Here is a 23,920-nt window from a genome sequence, read left to right as displayed (position 1 = left end):
TATTTTTTGAAAACCTAAGGATCTGTGGACATGATGTACAAGGTCAACAGGCTATTTATAGTTTGCACCTAGTACTTCTTAAATAAGTAAAATGTTAACATTCACCAATGGCCAAATTGACTTCATTTTAAAATTAGTAACACAGAAGCTATTGTTCAAACCACTGGTTCCTTCTGTCTACACAGAAGGCTAAGGATATATCTTCCCCAAATCTTACTTTTTTAACTGAGGGGATATTTTGGAGCCTTCACAATTTTCTATTGTTGTTCCTCACTTTGAGCAATACATGTGTTCCTAAAACCGTGTTTAGAAACTGAGATTTCATAACAAAACAAATTCCATTTTAAATGACTACCAAAACTCACTATTATTTAAAGATTGATTCTGAAAGAATCGATTTGTAAAATGAAAATCTTTTTGTGATACAAGTTGATATTATCCCATAATCTGTTGTCTAGTTATTTTTAAAGTTGTACATAATTGTTATTATAATATATACTTGAAAGTAAGATTATGCCAATATTTGGGAAGTGATAACAGATTACTTTCAAAATATTCAAGATGAAATATGTGATGGCTTGTTGGTGACTGTATTATTTTAATTATGTTTTTAGCTATGATAAGTTATAACATAATAACTGGAGATACTTTGAGCAAAGTTTTCCAAAGAATCCCTGTAGGTAAGTCAATGAATTTATTTTATATAGTTATTCACAGTTAATGTGGTCCATAATAAATTTTTTTCATAATAATTTTAAAGTAAAATATTTGCAAATGTTGCAATTGAGTGACTTCAAATATCTAGTAACATCTATGATCCAGTCTGATACTAAAGTATTAATCTCCTTTTAGATATAGTTTTGTTCTTATTTAGCTGTTTAATAAATTATTATTTATATACTTTGAATACTTTATTTTTTAATATTTTATGCTACATAGGTACTATTTGTGCTACACCATTTCTTAAATAAGCAAACTGACCTTTGTCCCCACAATTTGTATTAAGATATTTAATATTGTAAAATTAGCCTTTTTTAATGTGTAGTGCTGTGAGTTTTGGCAAATGCATGCAGTCATACAACCATGGCCACAATCAAAATACAGTACAATTCCATTATCCCGCCCCCCAAATTTCCTTGTTCCCCTTTACAATCAAAGTTACCCACATCTCCAGCCCCTGGAAGCCACTGATCTGATTTTTCTTCCTACTTTGGCTTTTCCCTGAATGCCTAATAAATGGCATCATATAGAAGGTAGCCTTTGCAGCTTGACCTCACTCACTTAGTATAGTCCATTTGAGATTCATCCATGTTTTGGGGTGTATCAGTAGTTTGCTCTTTTATCTTTCATTGCTGAGGAATATTCCACTATGTGGATGAATACAGTTTACCTGTCATCCAATTGAGGGACACTGAGATTGTTTCCAGGTTCATGTAATTATGAAAAAGCTACTATGCAGGGAAGAAACTATATTCAATACCTTGTAATAGCCTATAATGAAAGAGACTATGAAAAGGAAGATATATATGTGCAACTGAATCACTATGCTGCACACCAGAAATTAACACAACACTGTAAGTCGACTGTACTTCTATTAAAAACAAAGAAAAAGCTGCCATGAACATTTCAAGCAGAACTTTTCAGCATGCCGCTACCCCATTCCCTGTTGGCCCTTTTACCATATCATGGGCTATTGGAATAATTCAGAGATCATGAGTCTTTTTCTTTGAAGAGTTCTTCATCCAAGCCACATAATCCCCATTTCATAGTGACTTAACTCTATAGTTGTTTTATCGTTGAAACTGATGCAAAAACACCTTTCCTCTTAGTGCATGAATCACTCATTCTAGAGACATCCAAACAGAGTAAAACAAAACCTAAAACCTATTCCTCTCACAGAGTTAAGTGGAAACTAAAACCAGGGACATTTGAGCATCAAATCACAGACCTACTACTTGCTAGCTGTGTGACCTTGAGAAGGCTAATGCCCTCTCTGAGTTCTAGCCCCTCTTCACTAAATTATGAATTAGAGTATCACCTGCTTCATAGAATTAATGTGTGAAACAGGAGAGACAACACAAACAAGGCCTTGCATAGGGAAGGCTTACCCAGCATCATTCCCTGTCGTCTGTAGTTGCTGTCCTTGCCCCCAACCTCCAAATCATGTTTTCATAAACTGAGATCATGTGAGCGGATAGAATGTGAAAGAAAATGAGAAGAATATATACCTTATATACAAAATAATGTCAATTATGTAAAATATCTATTTCCATAAATAAGGACAAAATAAGAAAAGTATATTCACATATAAACTGTGGTTATCTTTTAATTGTGGGACACATGAGATTTTTATTTTCTTTGTTATTTTTCAGTTTTTCAAAAAAGCATTATGATTTAGAAAAAAGCTTTTTATCACCTTATTTTCTTATTTGAGAAGTAATACAATAGTGTGAGGACAATATTAGAAAACACAGCTAAGCAAAATAGAGAAGACAGGACATACTCATAATCTCCTTTTTTTGAGACAACCAAGGAGGGACAATCCTTCTAAGAGTTCATTCCTTCTTTCCTTTTTTCTTCCTTTTTAATGTATGCTTTCAGAGTTTTAAGGACGCATGAAACTTCAGACATTCTTATAAATAACACTATATGTCTTGTGTTATAACATGCCTCTTCACATTCTCATATCAAAATATAGGGATCTGTCCTATTTACTTTAACGGTAGTTCAGTATTCTATGTAGTATCTACTGTACAAGTGAGATAGACCACAATTAATTTAATTTTCTCTGAAACATTTTGATCACTTACTGATTTTTAATTTCACAAATAATATATGAATACATACTCTTCATAAAAATAAAACATCATAGAGAAATCTAAAGTTTCCTTTGAAACCCCCTTCCTGGTTGTTAGTTTTATAATCATCAAAAATGACTTTTAAAAAAGTAAGTCACATAACAAAGAGCACACTTGATTCTTATCACAGTTTTCTCATAGTTGTTAAATGGGATATTTTATCATGTGTGCTTTGTTTGTATGTCTTGTAAAGCCAAATTATTTTTGGAAGTAAGGAAAATCCTTAGCAAAGTCATATTTTTCCCCTGAAATATATCACCAATGTCTTAGACTGGTAAGTGGACAGTTGCTTTTGCTTTTCTCAGATAACCAAAGCCTTGGTTCTTGATACAAGTTAAAGTAATGAGAAATAATTATTAGAAGTAGTGTGTGTAGATAATTTTGAAATTTTTCAAAAATTTCAATGTTCAATTTTCTTTACTATTGTTTAAACATTTAAAATCCTTGTTCAGGCACATTTCTGTTAAAAGACACATGTAGGTAATAGATCTCAGCATTGGATTGTTAGTGAAAAAAGTCCTTTATGCTGATGGAGACCCTCAGTTACTGGGCTCCTCCGTGCTCTAGGGCTGTGAATTTTCCCAGTAGAAGGAAATATATTTTCTACCAAACATATTTGTAGAGCAAATGGTTTGAAGGGATACAAAGACCAGATACACAAATAATTTAATTCAAATTATGTTCACTGAGAACTATGTAAATAATTGAGTTCAAGGTTTTTGGAACTTGAACTTCCTGTTTTATTGTTTTGATTCACAATGTTAAGATGATTGTTTAGTTATGGCTGAATTGAATGAATACCCACGGTAAATTATTTCCATTCTGGTATATACGTGTGTGTGTGTGTCTGTGTGTCTGTGTGTGTACACACGCGTGTGTGTGTGAAATTTATGCCACATTGAAGTTCCCATCTTGGAACTTCCTTGTACGTTAGTGTATTGACCATTTAAGAAAATCAGTCTCACTTCTCAGAGTAATAACTCTTTTGTTTTTGTTTTTTACCACACTCACTTATTTGACAGACTTGGCTTCTACAGACTTCAGAGTCTGCAGAAACTAATGCACACAGACTTGGTACCACTGAGAACATTTCAAAAATAAATGACATGAACTCTGAAGGAATTTAATATGAGCTAAAAAAATTAAACAATGGTGTCTTCATTGGTTAGCTTCATTTAAAGCTGTGACTAGCCAGCTTTAAAAATACATAAATCCTTGTAAATATGTTTTATTTTGTGTTTACTTTTATTTATATTTGATCACACACACACACACACACACACACACACACACTCTCACACTCACACTCTATTATAATTTCCTTGTTATTAAAGCCAGGAGTCTGCAATGTACGCCAGGTTTCAGCAGCTTTCCTATGACATCTTCCCTATCCAAAAAGTTGCTCTGTCTACTTTCCTTCACTTCTTTCTCAGCAGAAGGATGTAAAGATAGTGAATATTTTTGTCTAAACCTTGATCTGTGAAATTTAAAATTTGACTCTTCAAATCTTTCTGGGACACAGAAGTTAAAAAAAAAAAAAAGCCTCAGAATATATCCTGTCCTCATGTAGCTTACTTTCTGACTGAAGGGCTTTGCCCTTAGAGGGTTTGGGACAAGGAGTGACATAATGGTTTTAGCCTTTGGAAAGGATCTCTGTAATTTCTAGGTTAAAAATATACTCTAAGGGGACAAAGGAAGATAAAAGCAGGAAAACTGACTGGGAGGCTATTAAATAATTTGAATGCAAAATATGATAACATTATTTGAACTGTAGGTTCATCCGTAAGTTATTTTGTATTTACATCTTTGTGAATTATTTCTATTTTTACACAGTTTTATGAAATTTATTTACCCAAAATTGTTGTCACTTATGTAGCGTTTTATATTATTTAAGTCATTTTTATAATTAAATATTTGACTGTTTTCTTGTGTCACTGGTGTGTTACTCGTATCTATTAACACTTTATAATATTTATTGTGTTTTTAGTTGATCCTGAAAACTTGCTTATTGGTCGCCATTTCATTATTGTGCTTTCCACCATTGCCTTTACTCTGCCTTTGTCCTTGTATCGAGATATAGCAAAGCTTGGAAAGGTAATTTTTACATTTTAAATAGGCACAGAAATGTACTTTGTTACCTGTGTTAATTCTGTCAAACTGCTGTCTATATGGCCAAGTTCTTAATTACAGTATTCATCTTTAGTTTCGTTTAGTTTACTTATAATTATATTAGAGTGAACTATGTTTGATATTTTATTTTAGGAAACTGATGGTTAACTAATTGATGAATATGAAATAAATATGTCCTTTCTTTTCCTTTTTAAGGTAGATTCTCTGATGTTAGACAGCACACTAAATTTAGAAGATATAAAGAACTCTACTTAAACCAAGTCTAATTTACTAAAAAAGTTCTGTCATTTTTATAGATAGTAAACAATTTAAAATTAAATTAACTTTAAGAAGTAAGAATTAATCACTTCATTGGCTTAAAATTTTTTTATAAATTACAGTGTCTATTGTGCCCGTTTTTTATCCTGTGAATTTAAATGTCAATATGTTGATTAATTAATTGTTAAGAGTCTGGCCAATACTTATGATTCTTATTTGCTAAAGAGAAATGATGATTTATTTCTAATGAAACCACCCAAATAAATATTCAGCTTACCACATATGCTTATCTTCATGCATTAGCATTTATCTGACTGTATTTTATTTTCTTACTCATGGAATGTTTGTATTTACTCAAAATATTATTGGTGTTGCATCTACATTATGCCAAGTATTCTAGTGAAACAAAATTTAAAGAGTTATTCATGTATTTTTTTTATATCCTATTTTGAAAAATTCAACAGTTGATTAAATTTACTTTTCACTGTGATATTTCATGTGTATCCACAGTTGTGAAGTCCCTCAGGTAGAGCTGAGTGTGGAGATGGTCTTCCAAAGTTTTCTGACCACTCTGCCTTCCTTCCCTAACAGGCACACAGAAATAAACCAGAGTGTATTAAGAGGCATTTTTTTGGTGAATTATCTGAAATGTCTGAACTATTTTCCATTTCACATGGTTAATGTAGACATAAATGCTTTCTTCTGAGAGCAGAAGGCAAGAATCTATGAAAAGAAAGCTAATAATCTATCATATTATTAATAACTGAACATTTTATCCCTAAATGTCCCTTAAAAATATCATATTGAAGTATCTAAATAAATCTCCCAGTGAGTGAAGTGGAGGGGTTAGGAACCCTGATCCAGAGTCAGGCTGCACGTTGGGCTCCCCTGAGCCACTTCCTAGCAGTATGACTTTGAGATTCTTTCCTAATATCTCATTGGAATAGAGGACTCGTAATAGAACCTTCTTTCTAGTTAAAAACTAACATCCTAGGGAACAAAATTAATGACAATCAAATGAATAAATGCAATTTTGTACATTATATTTTTCTTATCAGACAAAAAATTCTAAAATACGCTTATCCATTAAAAAATTGAGTAGCAATGCAGATCTAACGTAATGAGTGCACAGAACACATAACACACAGACCAGTTTATATTTTAACCAGTTGAAATAGTGACAGAGGAGAGAGGAAGAAGCAAAGACTTTAGAAACAAAGACCAAAGGGAAAACCCACATAGGAAAAATAGACTAATAGAGGTAGAAAGCTTAAAGAAAAAAGCAGGGCACCACAAAAGTATGTGTGAGTGGGTGGATGTGGGGCCATGTGTTGGAAGGAGCAGGGTAAGATACAGACAGAAGCTAAAGAAGCAATTATAGAGAGAGGAAAAAAAGCACAAGTTAACACTGAAACAGAATCTGAAGGAAAAAGAAAACATAATTTCACTTTATGAAATAGTCATATTTGTTACTTGTTCTATTATGGGGGAAAAAACTAAGACTATGATTCTGACAAAAAGTTACATGCCTGAAAGTCAAGTATCATATGATATCACTTATATGTGAAATCTGAAAAAAAATGATACAAATGAACTTATTTACAAAATAGAAAGAGACTCCAAGGCATGGAAAACAAATTTATGGCTACTAAAGGGGAAAGATCAGGGAGGGATAAATTAAGAGTTTAGGATTAACAGATACACATTACTATATATAAAATAGATAAACCACAAGGTCCTACTGTATAGCACAGGGAACTACGTTCTTGTAATTTCTTATAATAACCTATAATGGAAAAGAATCTGAAAAAGAATTTGTATATAAATATGTATACATACGTGTGTGTGTGTGTGTATATATATATATATATATAGCTGAATCACTTTGCTGTACACCTGAAACACTATAAGTCAACTATACTTCAATTTAAGAACAAAAAAGTTACATGCCTGAGATTATCAACACTAAACTATAGCAATAAACAACTAAAGAATTTTATTTTTAAAACTGTATGTAAGTTTACTCAAGTAAAAAGCAAATCACCTCATATGTTCAATAAAATAATGTCTGTTCTACTTACAGTACATCTTTACATTTTCCTTTGCAGATCTCTCTTGTTTCCACAGTTTTAACAACTCTGATTCTTGGAATTGTAATGGCAAGGGTAGTTTCACTGAGTCCACACATGTAAGTTTTGTTGCTTCATTTGATTTATACTCATCATTTAGATGTTTATATAACACATTATAAATACAGAAATATAAAGTAATGATGGTACCAGAAGCATCATTTATCTTTAATATTTGACAAAATGAGAAGTGATTAAGTTTAAGTAGACCTGTATTTTTCACCTGGACCCTGCATGGCTGATGGGATTAAACTTTATTATTTTAATGGCCTGCTGGAAGAATTAAAATAAGGAAGGGATTTTGAATAGTGAAAAATAGGAACAAAGTAGAGCAGTGGTAGACAGCAGAAGGAGAAGTGGTAGATGGCAGAAATTTCTGTATCTGTCCCAGAGATGGGTTTGTTCTTAGCAAAGTTTTCACCAGTCTAGGCTGAAATGAGAAGAATTAAGAATATAGTGCATGTTTTTCTCCATTAAAAGAAGTGCAATCACTTTGAAAACCCTTGATTCTCTGCTAAGATTATATTCTTCATTTTGTGTTAAAGTACTTTGTCATTTGTGAACTGCTGGTAATAGTTGATAGTGGTATTTATTTGTTTTTTATGTTATTATTCAGCCAAATAAAATGCTGCGAACTTGGTATTGGCTCCCCAGATTTTTAAAATGTTGCTTATCCAAGAAATTCAAAGTGGGGGCACTGCTGATCTAAACTACACAGTTTTTATGCTTTGACAACCCAGGTAAGGCTTGGGTTGTTTATATCCACATTCCCAAGAGAATGCTGGAATGAAACTACCTTAATTGGCTTTAAACACAAAACTGAATTCACACAATGCACAATAAGTATTTGTTGAAATAAATAATACGTTATGGAGTTTCCATGAGACCTTAAATAATATTTTCTTTATCCTAAATTACGCAAATAAAATTAACTTATAACATAAAACAGTACAAGGAACATGCTGGGTCTTCAATTAATGTTATCCATGAAGAAAGAAAAAAACCTGGTAAATAGCTAACATTGATAATGCCGTCCCTAAGGTAACTTACTTTTCCCTGTTGCTTAATTGTTGTTCTGCAAAATCATTTCATGTTCCACTATATATGCTTATATCTGGCTTCTTAATTTAGCAGGAAAATACCAAAAAGTATGCCTTAGATTTATTTGAAAGGAAATATAAAATATCTAGACTAATTGCATTTCATATAGTCTTTTCTTTGAAAAACACTTATTTTGTAAGAATTTTGATAAAAGGGAAAAGTATAAATATCTATCATGTTTATATTAATGTTCTCTTTGAACAATGTAATCCTAGTTCACAGTTGAACTATTCAGCTTGGCCTGCTGGAACAAAATACTGTAGACTGGGTGACTTAAACAACAGATTTTATTTTCTCATAGTTCTGGAGGCTGCCAGCATGGTCACATTCTGGTGAGGGATTTTTCCTGACTTGCAGAGGGCTAATGTCCTGCTATGTCTTCACATTGCAGAGAGTGAGAGAGACAGCAAGCTCTCTGGTATCTTCTTATAAAGGCACTAATCCCATCAAGAGTGTCCCACTCTTACGACCTCATCTAAACCTAATTATTTCTCAAAGTCGCATCTCCAGATACCATCACATTGGGGGGTTAGGGCTTCAACATATGAATTTAGGGGGGGGACAGTTCAGTCCATAGTGATAGTATTTTTGAAATGTACCTAGTTCACTTCAACATGGCCATTTATTCTTTCATTTAGTAAACACTTACTGAATGCCTATTGTTTCTAACCATTGTGCTGTGCCCTGAAAGAAAAAGAGCAGAGAGGCATAAGCCAGCACTTACTACAAGTTGTTCACAACCAAGAATGGAGAATGGATTTATTTTTAAAACAGAAAAGAAAAAGAAATGACAGTACAGTATTAGAAGTACCAAATAGAAGCATAATTGAGGGGCCGTGGCAGCACCAAAGAAGAGAGTCCTTAATAGTCTGAATTAAGGAGAGCTTCCTAGAGGAAGAGAAATATGATATGGGCGTTTGGAAAGATGGATCTGAATTTTTCCAGAGAGTTAAGGGTGTAAAAAGGCCTTGCAGGCCTGGGAAAGATAAGCATAGAAGCACAAACACATATATTAAATTCTACTGACATTTATTGAGCACTTGTTATATTGGTGCTGTATTCAGCTCTGGTTTTCAATTCATAGAAACAAAAGGCTAATAAGTATATTGAATAGAATACAATAAATAATAATTTTTGGTTAAAATTTTTAATTGTATAGGACAACTATTTTAATTGAAGCTTTTCTCAGGAAAAGTGATTCTGGAGAATAAATCATTAAGTTATAATAAAAAGTGTTATAGATTTGGTTAATAGGGTATTATGAGACAACATTGAGGGGAAAAGAAGCAAGTAGCTGAAAGTTGGAGGTAAATAAATAAGTCATTAATTGAGCCCCAGCAGAACAGTTTAATGCAATGATTGTCAACTCTGGCTTCACATTAGAATTACCTGACGAGCTTTTAAAAACATTGATGCCAGGGACCTACCTGCAGCGATTCTGAAGGAATTGGTCTAGGGGCCAGGCGTTTGGATTTATTATTTAACATTTGTGAGTCTGTGAACAAGGGTCTAAATCTACTCTTGGATTGAAGATTAAAGTCATTAGTGCACATTTTAACTAACACATTTCTAAAAACAGACTGAAGATTTTGTTATCTTAGTTATCCTTATATCATTATTTTTCATGATTCAGTCTTCACTTATTTTTTTCAGTATCTTCTGTACGCAAAATGTATTTGAGATACTTCTGTGAATACAGAGAAAAAAATACCTCTGCTCTGAGGGGCTCTCAGTTCAGTGGGGAAGATAAGATGCTACAAATGACTGTCATATAGGCAGTGTATCTTGATACAAAGGAAAGGGGAAGGAGAGACCACTTCCTGGTGGTGCTAAATGAACTGATTTTTATGGCCAAAGAGCTGTTTATTTCTGTTGTAAACAAAATGTGGCCTGTATCTTTTTGACCTTCCTCTAGTGCTGGTATCAAATTTTATCTGAGTCTGAATTTTTTTTTAATAACAAGGATTATTTACTTAGCTCTTTCAATATTTAGATGTTAAAGAATTGTGTTTTTTTAATACTGTGCTGCCTTTTATTTCTGTTTGAATACTATTGCAAACAACTTCTGTTTGTCCAGATCTACAATCAGGCTAATCAAATCCCATGTTCAGGGGTTGGCATAGTAACTAGTTAGGCAGACTTCTTTCTGAAAATATGACAACCATGAATGCTTATCATCCATAAAACATGAAAAATTCAATACTCATTTTTTCGTTCAGATGAATGATCAGAAAAGCTGTACTTTTTCATAGGGCTTTTAAAGTGGTATTTGAAAAAGATCTTTAAATCCACTATCAGAAAGGAGGAAGGTCTGCAATGGCTACTGGTACTGACCTTGTTACCATGGAAACACCTTTTTAGTGGTTGTATTTTAAAAATAAAACATACAATTCAATTTCCTTTTCCATAACTCATAGGGCCATAAATCCTGCTTTTGGATATGATTTGAAATATCTCACAGCCCAATGACTTTCAGTTCTTTTTGGAACTGAAATGTTCAGTTTTATTGTATTTTCTAACCTTTTGCTTTCTAAAAACTGAGGTGGCAAACCAATTTAATTGCTTTCCAGAAAGTGCTAGTATCAAAATGCAATAACATAGTTCTCCCATTTTTTTTCAAACTGCATTCAGAGACATTATCCCTGTGAAAACTTCCCATTCTCTGCCTCATTAATATTCAGTTCTTTACATTCAGGATGGAAATGATAGCATGTAGTCCAAATTTACACCTATTTTCTCTTCATATAACATCTCTTTTATAGCATATAGTCAATCAATAGTGTAGTATCCCAAACATAATTTTTTAAATGTATCTATACTTTAACAGATATTTATCCATATAAACTGTGCCTTTTCCAAGGATCTCAATACATGTTGGCTTTGTTATCCCTTATTCATTCTAACCCTGAAATTCTACAATTGTAGCAATATATAAAGACAAATTAGAGGGCATAAAAGAAAGATGAGAAAAAAATGGGTAAGGACAGAGAAATGGTGCATATTTTAAAAAGGGAGTGATTAGCTTTGGCAAATACTAGCCACTGATTTTTTTGATGGTGCATAAATTACTGCCTTTTTTCTTGTAAATGACAACAACCATAAAACCATAACTGGTTGAACTCACACAGCTATAAAGTTCAAGAGTATTCCTGTTATTGGATTTGATTGGATTTAGGAACTCAATCAATGAAATCATAGTTTCTCTTTTTTCATCTTTTGGCTTTGCTTCCTGTTTTGGCTCTAGTTTCTGAAAGATTTTCCCCTCATTGTAACAAGATGGCAATAGCAGTTCCAGCCTACATCTATTCAAGTCCAAGTCCATAAAAAGAGAAAGAGCTTTCTCTTTAATTTTACCTCAAACCTCACTTCCAGTATTAATTCGGATTGACTCTAATAAGGACGCCCGACGATCATGGCTTGCGTTGAGTTGCTTATGTTTAGGTTACATGCCTACCCGTGATGCTAAGGATAAGATCAGCTCAACTAAAGCACATACTATGAGTAGAGGGAAAGGTGTCCCAAAGGAACTCAAGGCAATGACACCAGGAGAAAAGGGAGTAGCCTTTGCATGATGCAAACTACAGGTGTGCACTTCAGGTGATAGGACGTTACTGGTAACCGTCAGGACATTCACCTACCAAATGATTAGAGAGAATTAAGACTAAGTGAATTTGACATAATCCCTCCTTTGTTTTTTAAGAGCATCAATGAATGAAAAACCACATGACATAAGAGTGGATTAAGACAGTAAGAAATCTAAAGCATACCTTTTTTACCGTGGGAGATACGGAACGTGTTGTAGACTAAGCCAAAAGATGGAGCCAAAGTCCCCCAGGAGATCTTGAAAAGTTGAAATTTATTATGTAGAGTAATCCTTGGAGAGGATTGAAGTAATGGGATAATAAAAACGATCTTAGGACAATAAAAATTTCATATGGAAACATTCTCTGTCGAAGTAAATTTTCCTAAGTCTACTTCCATACTAGCAAAATTTGCTAACTCATTTGCTAGAAGACCATTTGACTCCAAGTTCTGCAGTCCTACTAGAGACAGCTTTGTTTTCCCAGACCAATTGCTGTGGGGAATCAACGTATAGAACCATTGTTTGAATTGAATCTACGTGAAAATTGAAAGAACAGCAGTAAGACAATCTACTCTCAGAGAACAGTAGTCCAGTCCCTGTGTTAGTGGAGCTGGAGGAGCAGCCTAGGCTTCTCAATGATAAGAATTCATTCCACTCATCATCCATTATTTTTTATAAATGGCTGCCTTAGTGAATGAAGCTTGCCACCTGCCTGTTATTTCCAATTAAAAGCCAGACTGGCCTCCAAAGTAAAGTAACAACCAAAGAGCAAAAATAGAGTAGCCTGTTCTTTTGGCCAATAAGCATTTATTAAATGTCTAGCTGATGCCAGCTACTCTTCTAGGTATTGAGGCTACAAAGATTAATAGAGCACAGTCCCTGACCTCAAATATTTATAGTTTTGGATGAGGAGAATAGACATTCAATCTTAATATAACATTTAATAGAATTATGGCAAAGTGCAGTGGAAACAGGAAGAGTCCTTAGCCCACCTGGGATGGCAGGTAATATTTCAAGATATGACAGTATGTGATCTGCTTTCAAAAAATGAGCTGGCATTAGTTGGGTCAAAAAAGAAGAAGAGGGAGGGCTGGGAAGCTCTTGTTTGCGGAAGTGAGTGAGGCCCAGAGGTGTGAAATATATAATGATGGAAAGTTTTAGCACTAGGAGGGACTTGAAGAGGAGGGACACTGCCATTATTTAGGGGAACTGTCAAATAAAATAAAGGTGTCTCCCTGGAGAATTTTCTCAAAACACTATCTTGCTTTTATGTGTCTCCTCAAATATATTTTTTATCATAGTTTTAACAATGATCATGTCTCCATATTATCTCTTTTGAAAAAAATTGCCAAATAGGGTGCTTTCCTAATCCACTGACCTCTGCTCTCCCATCACCACCTTCTGTGTTTAGGAAGTAACTTGAGTGTTGGTGATTCTGAGTTGAAAGTTTGGCTACAGTGAACAAAGAAATGATTGTAGAGAGGCTGGTGGAGAGCAACATGGAAGGAAAGCTTCATGTGTACTGCTGAGAAAGTTGCATTTGTTCTTTGGTTGATGGGGCATTAAAAGTTCTTCAGCAGGACAGTAACCAGAGCGCATCTCCATTTTGGACTTCTCTTGCAACAGAGATGAGAGTAGATGGGGGTATAAAGACCTGCGAGGAGGTGATCTATAGCAAGTGTCCAGGCAGAAGGCAACTGGAACAATATAAAGGCAAGGTTGGTCAAAAAGAAGAAGAGGAAAAAGAGGAGGGTGTTGCTAAGGTCTCCAGCCTGGACAACCAGAACGGTAGATGGTCCAGAACTCCCCATCAACATGAGAAAATGAGACAGTCTGTTTAGTCAGTTAGTATTGACTGAATGCTTACTGGGCCAGTCACTTTTCTAGGTGCTGGGGCTCTGAAGGTCAATATAGCACACTCCCTTACTGCAGGGCTCTTACAACTTACTGGGGACAAGGAGAGGTGGATAAACATAAAAAAGATAACTTCAAAAGACTAACAGAATTATGAGCAGGGTGTTGATGGGAACATAGAGGAAAAACCCGAGCTTTTTTATTGAAGTATAGCTGATTTACAATGCTGTGTTAATTTCTGGTGTACGGCACAGTGATTCAGTTACATATATATATACACACATATTCCTTTTCATATTCTTTTTCATTATAGGCTATTACAAGGTATTGAATGTAGTTCCCTGTGCTATACAGTAGGACCTTGTTGTTTAATCTGTTTTATATAAAGTAGTTAATATCTGCAAATCCAGCTTCTTGTAAGTTGTTAACAAGGATAAAAAAGGACACAGATCTGGGAAAAACATGTTTTTAATATTTTAATATCAATTTTTAGTAACCATTGGAGTGGAGAGCGAGGAAGAAGAAGGAGTTTCGAAAATGCCAGTCTGGCATTTAGGGAGAGTCTGGTATGGCCAGGATTGCACAGGGACAGCATATAAGGTGAAGAGAGGTACAACCCAAGTGGAACCTCAGTGGTAAACACTCTTGACCCTTGAACAGTGCAGGTTTAAACTGCTCAGGTCCATTTAGATTCTCTTTCAATAGTAAATTCTACAGTACTACACAATCACAATTGATTGAATCTGTGGATGCAGAACTCAAGGAGGGTGAATTTAAGTTATACTCATATTTTCAACTGCCCTAAGGGTCAGTGCCCCTAACCCCTGCATTGTTCAAGGGTCAACTATAATTATCTGAAGTTCACATCTGAAATTACATTTGTTTTAATATAAACCTTGAGCGCTTGTGTTTAAAAACAAAAGGATCAGTTTTGATGTTTAGTGATACCCAAGGAGAATTTTCCTCAACAGCTGTACTGTATGTGTTCCTAACAGACCACAGCTGTGTGTAGAACAGACTCAGAAGAAAAGTGATCTGGGAGTGAGGAAATGGCAGAGAGCTGTCAGCTGAGGCCGAGCTGGGAAGTGGGCAGGTCTGCTGATGTCACTAATAGCTTGTGGTGTGACAGGAAATGTGGAGCCTTTGTGTGTGTGCCAGCCACAGCACTTAATTCCCGGATGTATCTGGTTGAAGAGGTTAATATGTAAGGCTCTCTTAACAAAAATGCAGGCTCTGTCGAGATTGTCTGATTTGGAAGGTGCCTGTGTTTAGCCGAAAAGAGTTTGGGCAATTACAACAGAGACGTGATGTCCTGTCCTCCTGATCAGAGGTGTAATGTTCTGGTGATTAGAAGCAGTCCCCCTGAGGCTTGTTTACCCCAGTCTGTGAGGACTGGCAATATATTTGGTAGGACTTACTTCCTACGGCTCTGCCTTATTACTACTTAGCTATTATAAAGATAAGGAAAAGTGTGTCTTTCAAGACAGGATGCAATGCCTGAATCCAGGAATCCAAATGAGATAATTTTGCAAAATGAATTTAATCCCCCAAAACCTCCCCACTCCCACCTCACACACATAAGGAAAAGGCTTCTAAATTTTTTATAACTAAGCATCTGTCTGGATTTTTTCAAAGTTAGAAAAGCAATCACTCTTTTTAAATTATTTGTCATACCAAGGCTGCAAACTGCTACAAGGCAGTCTCTTTTTTTGTTAGTATTCAAATAGGTTAGGACACTGGAAGCATTGCTCCTTAAATGATCTGAACCTTATAGTAAGCCTCCGTTATGTCGCCATGATCTATTTGACGTTTTGTAAGACATTTTAAAAGACCCTGCCTCTTCCTAATATTGCTTTCATTTGGATTTATTTTCCTGAAAAGAATATTCACGTATTTTTACATGACCAAGTATTTCAAATTGCTTTATTTTATTTTTTATTGAAGTATAGTCCATTTGCAATGTTGTGTTCATTTCTGGTGTACATCATAGTAATTCATATATATATATGTATATATATATACACACACATATCCCTTTTCATATTCTTTTTCATTATAGGCTATTACAAGGTATTGAATATAGTTCCCTGTGCTATACAGTAGGACCTTGTTTATCTTATACATGGCAGTTAGTATCTACAAATCCCAAACTCCTAATTAACCCCTCCCCACCCCCTTTCCCCCCTGGTAACCATAAGTTTGTTTTCTGTGTCTGGGAGTCTGTCTCTATTTTATAAATAAGTTCATTTGTGTCCTTTTTTTTTTTTAGATTCCACATATAAGCGATATCATATGGTATTTTTCTTTCTCTTTCTGGCTCACTTCACTAAGTATGATGATAATGAAATAGAGCTGCCTTCTACCAAATCCTTTCCTATTTCAGCTGTATCTTTTGGCATTTACTTTTTTACTTCTAGGGAATATGCTTGTAACTACTATTTCTGGATTCTCACTGCTGTCATATAGTAGATAAGGATCTAGCTCTCTCAGATTATTCTTCCTCTTCTACCATATCAATATGTGAAGACATAACACAACCTTCAAAATTCTATTTCCCTTTCTGTACATTTTTTTTCTAGAATTAAGACTTGCTTCTGTTTTTGCTTTTAATCATGTTTACCTGGATGTCCAGTCTAGCTTTTTTAAAAAAAATAATATATATATTTAAAGCAGTTTTGAGTTCAGGCAAAGTTGTGAGGAAAGTACAAAGATTTCCCATAAACCCTCTGCCCTCACACATGCATAGCCTTGCCCGTGATCAACATCCCCTACTCGAGTGGTACCTTGGTTACAACTGATGAATCTCAATCAGTACATCATAATCCCCCAAAGTCCATAGTTTACATTATAGTTCACACATGGTATTGTACATTCTGTGGGTTTGGACAAATGTATAATGATATGTATCCATCATTATGTTGTCATGCAATGTATTTTCACTGCCCTAAAAATCCCATGTGTTTCCCCATTCATCCTGTCCCCTACCCCAAACCCCTGGCAACTACTGATCTTTTTACTCTCTCCATGGTTTTGCCTTTTCCCAAATAAAATCTGATTGAAATCGTACCATGTGTAGTCTTTTCAGATTGGCTTCTTGCACTTAGTAATGTGCATTTAAAGTTTGCCCATGTCTTTTCATGGTTTGATGGCTCATCTGTTTTTAGTACTGAGTAATATTCTATCATATGGATATACCAGAGTTTATTTAGCCATTCACCTACTGAAGGATAGCTTGGTTCCTTCCAAGTTTTGGCAGTTATGAATAAAGCTGCTATAAACATCCATGTGGCAGGTTTTTGTGTGGAACATATGTTTTCAAATTCTTTGGGTACAGACCAAGCTGTGTGATTGCTAGATCCTATGGTAAGATTATGTTTAGTTTTGTAAGAAGCCATCAAACTGTCTTCCAAAGTGGCTGTACCATTTTGCATTCCCACTGGCAGTGAATGGGAGTTCCTGTTGCTCCACATCCTCACCAACATTTGGAATAGTCAGTGTTCTAGATTTTGGCCATTCTAGTAGTTGTACTTTTTTTCTTTCAAGGTATGTTGTACTATCTCAGTGTTGTTTTAATTTGCATTTCCCTGGTGGCATATGATGTGGAGTATCTTTTCCTATGCTTGATGCTCTCAGAGTATCTTCCTTGGTGAGGGGTCTGTTAGGTGTCAGTGGATCTTTAGCCATTTTAAAATTGGGTCGTTTGTGTTCTTATTGTCGACTTTTACATGTTCTTTGTATATTTTGGAGATAGATGAGTCTTTCATGAGATGTGTCTTTTGTAAATATTTTCTCCTAGTTTAGTCTTTGATTTTGATTGTTTTTATTACTCCTTTTCCAAATGCTCAAACATATAAGAAAATCTACTAATCTTAATATTTTTCCTGGAGCTTTTTTTTCCCTCTCTGAGCCTTTTTCCTCTTGCTCCTTTTTGGACAGAGTGATTTCTCAGTTTGCTGCCCCATTCTAGGACTTCCTTTCACCTCTTTTTTGTGTTAGATACCCTGTATCTAGTTTCTCGGGTCTTTCTTTCTTCTTTATTTTCTCCTTTTGCTGGACATCTGAGTATGTGGTGTCTCTGAGTCCTACACACACAGGGGGTTAGTGAGGTGAATTTCACATCATAGCTCCCTCTGTGTTGTTGTAACTTCTCTTCTCAGCAGTTACTTTGTAAACATCTGATTTCCTATTTTCAAAATGTCTTCTCCACTGATGTCTCTTCTTCTACTAACCTATTCCCTGTGGATTTAGCCCCCTTTTAAATTCCATCAGAGCATCCTAGTGAGATCTGAGGAGAAATCAGATAAATGTATATGTCCCGTCCACCATGTTGAACTGGATGTCCAAGTTTAACACTTGATTTTTAATTTGCCTGCAGACTAAAGTACAAATTCAAATATTTTATTTAAAACATATTTTCATCTTTAAGGAAGTTATTTCATTGTTTGTGGGGCTTGCACTATGCCATGGAGGATAGTTTGAGAATTATTAAAATTTATCCAATTTTGAATTATCTAGTGCCCTTCTTTGCCTCTTAGTTTACAGCTGCTATTGCTGTCTACTTGACTGAGAGATTAGGAAGAGAAAAGAACAAGCACTACCTGTATTAGTACTTAATTGAAAGCTTGTGAAGAGATACCTGTGAAAAACAATGACTGAAATACAATGTCACCTTGTTTTGCAAGCTGTTTCTTTATTTAACACCCAAAATTGGGAATTGATTACTCCTGCCTGTTATTTATGCATTTGGTGAAAGTTACTGTGTCTTCAATTTGGTAAAAATCATGAAAGATTAATTTTACATTGCTTCCAAAGGCAATGAAACAAACACAGATACACACACCTCAAGATTTTATAATAGGTGCAAGGCCATTTCACCTTATTAAAACAAAATACAGGACCTGAAAATAATTCCTGAAAGTGAATGTTTCCTAATCAAGTAAGGTAGCTTCTGTCTCTCTGTAATAAGGTAGTGTTAAGTGTTCAAGAAGTGAACTTGAATGTCCCAGTACTTACATTTAATGATTTCAAAGATAAAATATAAAAATATCCTTTCATAATATTTCCCTGTGATGAAATACAAAAGAAAGACATTTTATCTTTGCAGTATGGACAGAATAAAACCCTTTCTATAATCAGAAAATTATATGCCAAAAAATTAGTAACAAGAATAACCCTTAATTTATGTGTGTGTGTATAGATAGGATCTTAAAAATGTAAAAGGTTAATTTTATACTTTTTTTTCCTTTCAAGTGATTAGTCTAAGACGTTATCCAGTGATTAAATAATCAGGCAATTTGCCTCTCTATCCATTTTAGATGTCAAATATCTTAAGGTTTAATGAGTGCCTTCTTTTATTCAAACGTTTAATTATCTTCCATTGGTGGTGATCTGCACACCAGTATAGCAAAACTTATCATATCACCACAGAGCAGCTACAGCCTTGCTGAGAAAACTGATGGCTGGGCCAAGACACAAACCCTGGAATGAGGTGAGAAGCTCCGAAAACGCTGAGATTCTCTAAGTGGCTTTATGCAGCTGGAATTTGCACCCACTTGATAGACACAGTTATGCAGAAAATTGTTTGGGACATGAGGTGTGGATTAGAGTAGCACTGAATATTTGCTGTGACTATCCAAAGCATAAGTGAACCTTTTTGTCTTTTTCATTATCAAAACCGAAAGGCTACCCTTTTGCTTGGATGTGTGTGATCTGTTATCAAGATTAATTATTCACTTATTTAAAATAAGATAAATTGCCTTTCCCAAGGTCCCTTCGTTCTCTAGAAGAATATGCACACCATGATGAAGATTGCATTTCATGTACTTGCAGGTCCTTACACCCAGACTAAGACCTGTATTGTTATTTTAATGATAACATAAGGAAAGGGAAAAAGTAGAAGGCTGTCCCGTCCAACACTGATTGTCCAGTATACACCACTCTGTCATTAATTGGCTCATAAGCCTTCTGTCTAAAAATAGAATTATTAATATTGTCTCTGTTCTACAGCAGAAAAAACTGAGACCATTGTCGTTAGGTAGTCTGCCCAAAGTCACCCTGCTAGTATATCATAAAGTTAAAATGTGAATCCAAGTCTGTCTGACCCCAAAGCCCATTACTTTTTCCCATTTCAGCTTGCTATATTCCATATATTTTTTTCTTAGTCAAGACAAAAGTTGTCCTTCACAATGGAAGTTAAATTCATTATTGTCCTAGTTGTCACTTATTGGTAATACCAACCACAGTTTGACCTGTAGCCAGCAAATAATCCCATTAAATTAAAGAAGCAGGTAGGAGCCAAAGGAGGGTAAAGAGCTGGTCCATTAACACTTGCTGAAAAGATGCTGTGGACAGCAGAGGGCTAATTTCAGAACTACTGGCTTCCATTGCAAACTCTAGACACATACCAATGAATGCGGTTGGTTTCAGTTCCTCAGGGACATGAACTTTGACTGTGGCAACAGAAGAATCTAAAACAAAAAGAAATTGGACAGTGGCTCTTATTTAGTTTCTTCAGAAGAAAACTAGCTTCTGTTTGTACAAAAGAAATACTTCTGTAGGTTAGTTAAGATGTTTGATTTTGAAAAATTATTTGAAAACCATTTCTTCTTTACAGGTAAATTATTCTTTAAAATTTAAAAAAGGAAATGCTGATCCTATAGTTTGTAATAACAAAGTTTTTAGTTGATTCATATTTTGTAGTATTTCAATATGACTAGTGTGTACTGTTTTTCCCGTGTCTTTATTCATAATGACAATGTCTATTTGTTTCTCCTAGTCTGTTGCTTTTTACATTTTTCTTTTTTTTTACATGCAGATTCCCTAGTAACCATGGTCTTTTATAAGTTAACCAAGTACTCTTCTTGTTCATGGTCATACTCAACTCATTCTTCTACTTGCTTCTCAGAAAGTCCAAGTGGTAAATAGTAGCTGAAACTTAGGGCATAGGCTACACTGTAGGAAAAATGAAACACCTTTAAGTAGTTTCTTTAACAACTTTAGACCATTAGAAGATAATTAATGTTTCTGCAACAAAAATTACCTGTAGGACTCCTTTTAGATCTGTGCTGTCCAATACAGCAGCAATCAGCCGCCTGAGACTATCTAAATTAGATAAAATTAATTAAAATTAAAAATATTCCTCAGTTGCTGTAGCCATAATTTTAAATACTCAATAGCCACATGTCTAGTGGTCACCATATTGGACAGCGCAGATATAGAACGTTTCCATCAGCACAAAAACACATATAGAGGAGCGATTGGACAGGTATGCTGTGATCGGAGTTCACTGCAACAGGAGTAGAGGAGGCAGCAGGTGGCAGCAGCTCCCACTCAAAAAACTGCGAGACTCTGAGCAAACCTTGTAACAGCAGGATGCCTCTCTTTGGGCTACTTAGTTCCTTTGTGCCTGTAACTGCTCATTTCAAATATGGGAAGAAATGATATAATGCATAAACGCCACTAACTCTGACAAAACAAATGAGACTTTCTTGTGTCTACTTTGAGAATGAATAACAAACTTGTGAAATAGATGGGTTTATACCTTGTGCCTTTATGCTTTCTAGGACCTGTATTCCCTGTCCTCCTCTCCTATCTTCGTGTATTCTTCTGGGTCTCACTCAAGCCTTTCCTTTTCAGAGAAGCTGGCCATACTTTTGAACATTTTGCTACCTTTTATTAAATAATAGTGGATAATAATAACAATATTAATACAAAAGCTGTTAATACTAGTGACCATTTATTGAACACTTGCTGTATGCTAGGCTCTCTTCCAAAGTTTTACATATTTTTTTCACTTAATTTACACACTAACTCAATGAATTAGGTACTATTATTATTATCCCCATATTATAGATATCAAAACTGAAGCACAGAAAGGTTAAGTAATTTGCCTAAGATCATACAGCTAATAAGTGGTTGGGGACAGAAGACCAACACAGACTTTCTGACCTTGGAGCCTGTGCTCTTCACTATTACCTAGGGATGTGTTGATCAGGGAGACCAATCCCTGCCTAGAGACAGGTTGGCAAACATTTTAATTCCACTAAGAGAGAGGCTTATTTAAGCTATTTAAAGTGTATGTATTTCCAAAACTTCTTTGAGAAGTGTATCCACAGCTGGGAATTTGAGATGACTGGCAGTCCAGTACAGGAGAGATGGACAGATCAAAGAGACAAATCTCAACTTCTTTACTTACTATTTGTGGAAGCTTGACAAGCTATGTCACCACCCAGAGCTTGACTTTCCTAGTAAATTAAATGCTGATAATAATACTTGTGCTATTGCGATGATTAAGATGGCATGAGCTAGCTCTTGGAACACAAAGTACTTCTTCAGTTAATATTAGTTCATGTCTACCTTTCTCAATAAAGAGTAGTGCCAACTATGAATCTCCCTTGGGTAGGATGAGCCTGGAAGAATGAGTTAAAGCGAAATAAAGGGCAGCACTGATTAGTTGAGGAAGAACATTGCATTATTAATTTTTGAATCTTCCTCAATGAATATCTCAACTGATGAGTGCATAACAAATGTTTGTTGTTAAGTTGGTAAGCAAATGAAGTCACAGAATGGTCATCAGTTTTAAATATGTAGAATTAAGAGTCTTTCCAAGTGTTTGAGATGCATTTTTGAGGACTGGAGTGAACAGATAACGTTGATATTCCTCAGAAATGTACTTACAATTAAAAAAGATTAATAGGGGCCCCTTATTAAAATCTGACTTAAAGATACTCAGTTTGTACTGTGGCATCATTTCTTGTTCTTTTATGTGCTTATGCTTGCATTCATTTAATCATTCATCAAATTAACTGCTTTCTCTTCTAGACCAAAAACAGAAGATGCCTGGATCTTTGCAAAACCCAATGCGATTCAGGCTGTAGGTGTGATGTCGTTTGGTGAGTACATGGTTTCAAAGGCCCTTTCTCAATATGGAGTCTTCTGTGCCATGAAAAAGTGCTGTGTTTCATATTTGTGTCTGGAGAGCAGATGTCCTAAGTTTTAGACTTCCTATTAGCAGCATATGATCTAGTTTGTGCCAATATAAAATTAGTCTCAAACTTTTCTCACTCATCACTAAAATTTGCTTCAATTTGGACCAGGCTTTTGCTCATGCAGAAAATTCAACTAAAGTCATCTTGTTTCTTAACTTGAAATTCTAGCATGTGTTACGGACTTCTTCAAAACCTTGCACATGAAGTATTGTGAATTGGCCAGACATCTAAAGCAAGTCTGTTATATCCCAGATGGGAAAGGAAGTCTAGGACTGGAAATATGGTGTTGTTTAGATTTCCTTTAAGATTGGAAAGGCCACTAAGAAATGGAAAATGGGAGAGAAAGTTGGATAGGCCTGGTTTATATCAAGAGTGACATGAAGAGATCACATAAGCCTAATGTGTATGAAATCTCTCATTTCTAGAGTTGTGAGAAAGATTATTTCTGACATATCTAGTAAATTAGTATAGTTGAATTTCAGTTCATTAGTGTTTTCAAGGTAGCATAGATCTCTGAATTTTCAGAAGTAAAAAGAGAACCCTGGTGCTTGCCTTAACAATGCTTTTTTTTTTTTCTTGTATTGCAGCATTTATTTGCCACCATAACTGCTTCTTAGTTTATGGTTCTTTGGAAGAACCCACAGTAGCTAAGTGGTCCCGCATCATCCATGTGTCCACTTTGATTTCCGTATTTATCAGTATTCTCTTTGCTACATGTGGATACTTAACGTTTACCAGCTTCACCCAAGGTAAAATGAGAGAGTCAATCTTATCATACTTCGGTGCTCATGTGGAGTGGTGCTTTCACTTCTCATTTTAAGTACAATTATACCCCATGTTCTGCTTCAAAGTAGAACCCTTTCTCTCCCTACCTTGCTGACTCTCCTAATTTTCCTAATTTCCTCCTTTTGAAACTGCTGAACTTTTTTCTGTCAACCATGCTTTCTCCTTCCATGAGTTCACTTCAGAGCACACTCCTCCTGGCTTCCCCCTCTGCTAGTCCACTGAGGTGCCCCTTCC

At 35.1% G+C, this 23,920-nt stretch overlaps 1 protein-coding gene across 1 annotated transcript in view; it reads left to right on the top strand.

Moving 5' to 3' along the window:
* Window positions 1-23,920, top strand: part of SLC38A11 (solute carrier family 38 member 11) — a 48,451-nt gene that overhangs the window by 8,455 nt on the left and 16,076 nt on the right. Inside the window, exons 4-8 of the mRNA XM_010982455.3 lie at window positions 615-680; window positions 4,846-4,952; window positions 7,355-7,434; window positions 22,734-22,804; window positions 23,488-23,649. Of these exons, the coding sequence (XP_010980757.1) occupies window positions 615-680; window positions 4,846-4,952; window positions 7,355-7,434; window positions 22,734-22,804; window positions 23,488-23,649 (486 nt within the window). The remainder of the gene's footprint in view (window positions 1-614; window positions 681-4,845; window positions 4,953-7,354; window positions 7,435-22,733; window positions 22,805-23,487; window positions 23,650-23,920) is intronic.

Source organism: Camelus dromedarius, chromosome 4, assembly GCF_036321535.1.
Source record: "Camelus dromedarius isolate mCamDro1 chromosome 4, mCamDro1.pat, whole genome shotgun sequence".
In the NCBI taxonomy this organism is placed as follows: domain Eukaryota; kingdom Metazoa; phylum Chordata; class Mammalia; order Artiodactyla; family Camelidae; genus Camelus; species Camelus dromedarius.
The sequence above is the reverse complement of the archived record's forward strand: the minus strand, read 5'-3'. Positions and strand labels throughout refer to the sequence as shown.